We start from the raw sequence: 1656 nt of genomic DNA, 5'->3' as shown, positions 1-1656 counted from the left end.
CTCCGACCCCCCAGGTGCCATGGGCGGGGTCTCGGAAGGAGAAGGCCCTGCTGCGGGACCTCCTCGGCAGCCACAGGTGTGGCAGACGGTTCCTTCCACAGGTGGGGTGGGCCAGGCAGCAGCTCTCCCTCGGTCACTGGATTGGTTTGAGTGTATGATTCCATTTGTAGTGGATTGGCATGATTAACGCTTGGGGGCAGGGGGATTAAGTTAAGGACTAACATAAGGAGCGGAGTAGCTTATTCGGTTGGATTCTGAACCACAATCAGGAAATAGTCTTTATCTGGTGCAACCATAATTTCATTTTTCTTGGAAGGAATTTGCAGGAAGGTGAGGTCATTCTGGGGGTCGATTTCTCGCACAGTGCTCCTTGCCTTCAAGATGAAGCTGTGCATGAGGTTGGCGTGCTGTGCGGTGGTGGGGTTGTCCATGGTGCTTTTGATGGGAATGCCTTCCGTGGTCACCACGATGATCCCCTGCACACCCTTCTGGCTCTGCAGTTGCTTCAGGGTTTCTTCCACATCTGCCATCTCGAAGTGATCCTGCAGCTCCGCCAGCACTCCGGTATTTCTAACTTTTTAAAGAGGCACCATGCCATTTCTTAGAGGGATTCTACCATTACATAATCCCACTAGCAGGGTGTGTGAATTTCAAGTTCCTCACACCTTCGTTGGCTTTTCTGTTTTTAAATTTAAACCATTGCTATTACTGATGGATACAATATTTCGTTGTTGGGTTGACCTGCCTCTCAGTAGTGCTGATAGTTGTGAGGGTCTCTTATGAGGACCTGTTGGTCGGTGGAGGTTCATATCCTGAGTCAGATATATTCTTGCCAACAGTTTTCTGCCTCTGCAGCTTCTCCTTTTACTCTTTTGGAGTAGTTTTTCTTTAATATTCGTAAGTTTGATTTAAGAAGTGCCTGTTTTCTAGTTTATCTTTTGCTATTTGTGGAGTTTTCATTATTGTGATCATAGATTGATGCCTGTATTAAAGTCCCTAAGTTTGCTCCGATTTCCCCCCCACAATCTTGATCATTTTAGGTTTTACACTTAGATCTTTGGTTCATCTTGAGATAGTTGCAGTATATGACATGAGATAGGGAACCTGTTTAATTTTTCTGCAAATGAATATCTGGTTTTGTCAGCACTGTTTGTTAAAGAGACTTTCTGTCCCACATTTAATGGATTTCAGCCCTTTGTTGAAGATCGGCTATCCATACAATTCAAACTTACTGCCATCCAGTCAATGCTGACTCATACAGACCCTATAGGGTAGGGTAGACCTGTGGGTGTCCCTGTGGGTGTCCAATACTGTAACTCTTTATGGAATACACCCAGTGGGTGTCCAATACTGTAACTCTTTATGGAAGTAGAAAGCACCATCTGTCTGCCATGGAACAGCTGGTGGTTTCAAATTGCTGACCTTGCAGATTGCAACCCAGTGTGTAACCACCACATCATAAGACTCCAACTTTCCATAGGCGGATGGATTTATTTTAATTCTGTCCTATGGGTCTTTGTGTGTTTCATTGTACCTGTAATAGATTGTTTCAACCATGATAACTGCAGTATAAATTGACATCAGGAAGTGTGAGGCCTCTTACTTTGTTTTTCTTTAGTAATGTTTTGTTTGTCTCTTTCATTTCTATATAAGCTT

The 1656-nt window shown here is 44.2% G+C and overlaps 1 protein-coding gene across 1 annotated transcript; it reads right to left on the bottom strand.

Moving 5' to 3' along the window:
• Nucleotides 1-153: 153 nt before the first annotated feature.
• On the bottom strand, nt 154-540 carry LOC101663374 (dynein light chain roadblock-type 1-like). Its single transcript, XM_045297819.1, has one exon. The coding sequence runs from the start codon at nt 528-530 to the stop codon at nt 240-242; it is 291 nt and encodes a 96-aa protein (XP_045153754.1). The 5' UTR covers nt 531-540; the 3' UTR covers nt 154-239.
• Nucleotides 541-1656: the final 1116 nt, after the last annotated feature.

Source organism: Echinops telfairi, unplaced genomic scaffold (genome assembly GCF_000313985.2).
Source record: "Echinops telfairi isolate 266 unplaced genomic scaffold, ASM31398v2 ScPeMD7_7422;HRSCAF=8460, whole genome shotgun sequence".
Lineage (NCBI taxonomy): Eukaryota > Metazoa > Chordata > Mammalia > Afrosoricida > Tenrecidae > Echinops > Echinops telfairi.
Note: the sequence above shows the minus strand (reverse complement) of the source record. Positions and strands in the feature narration are given on the sequence as shown.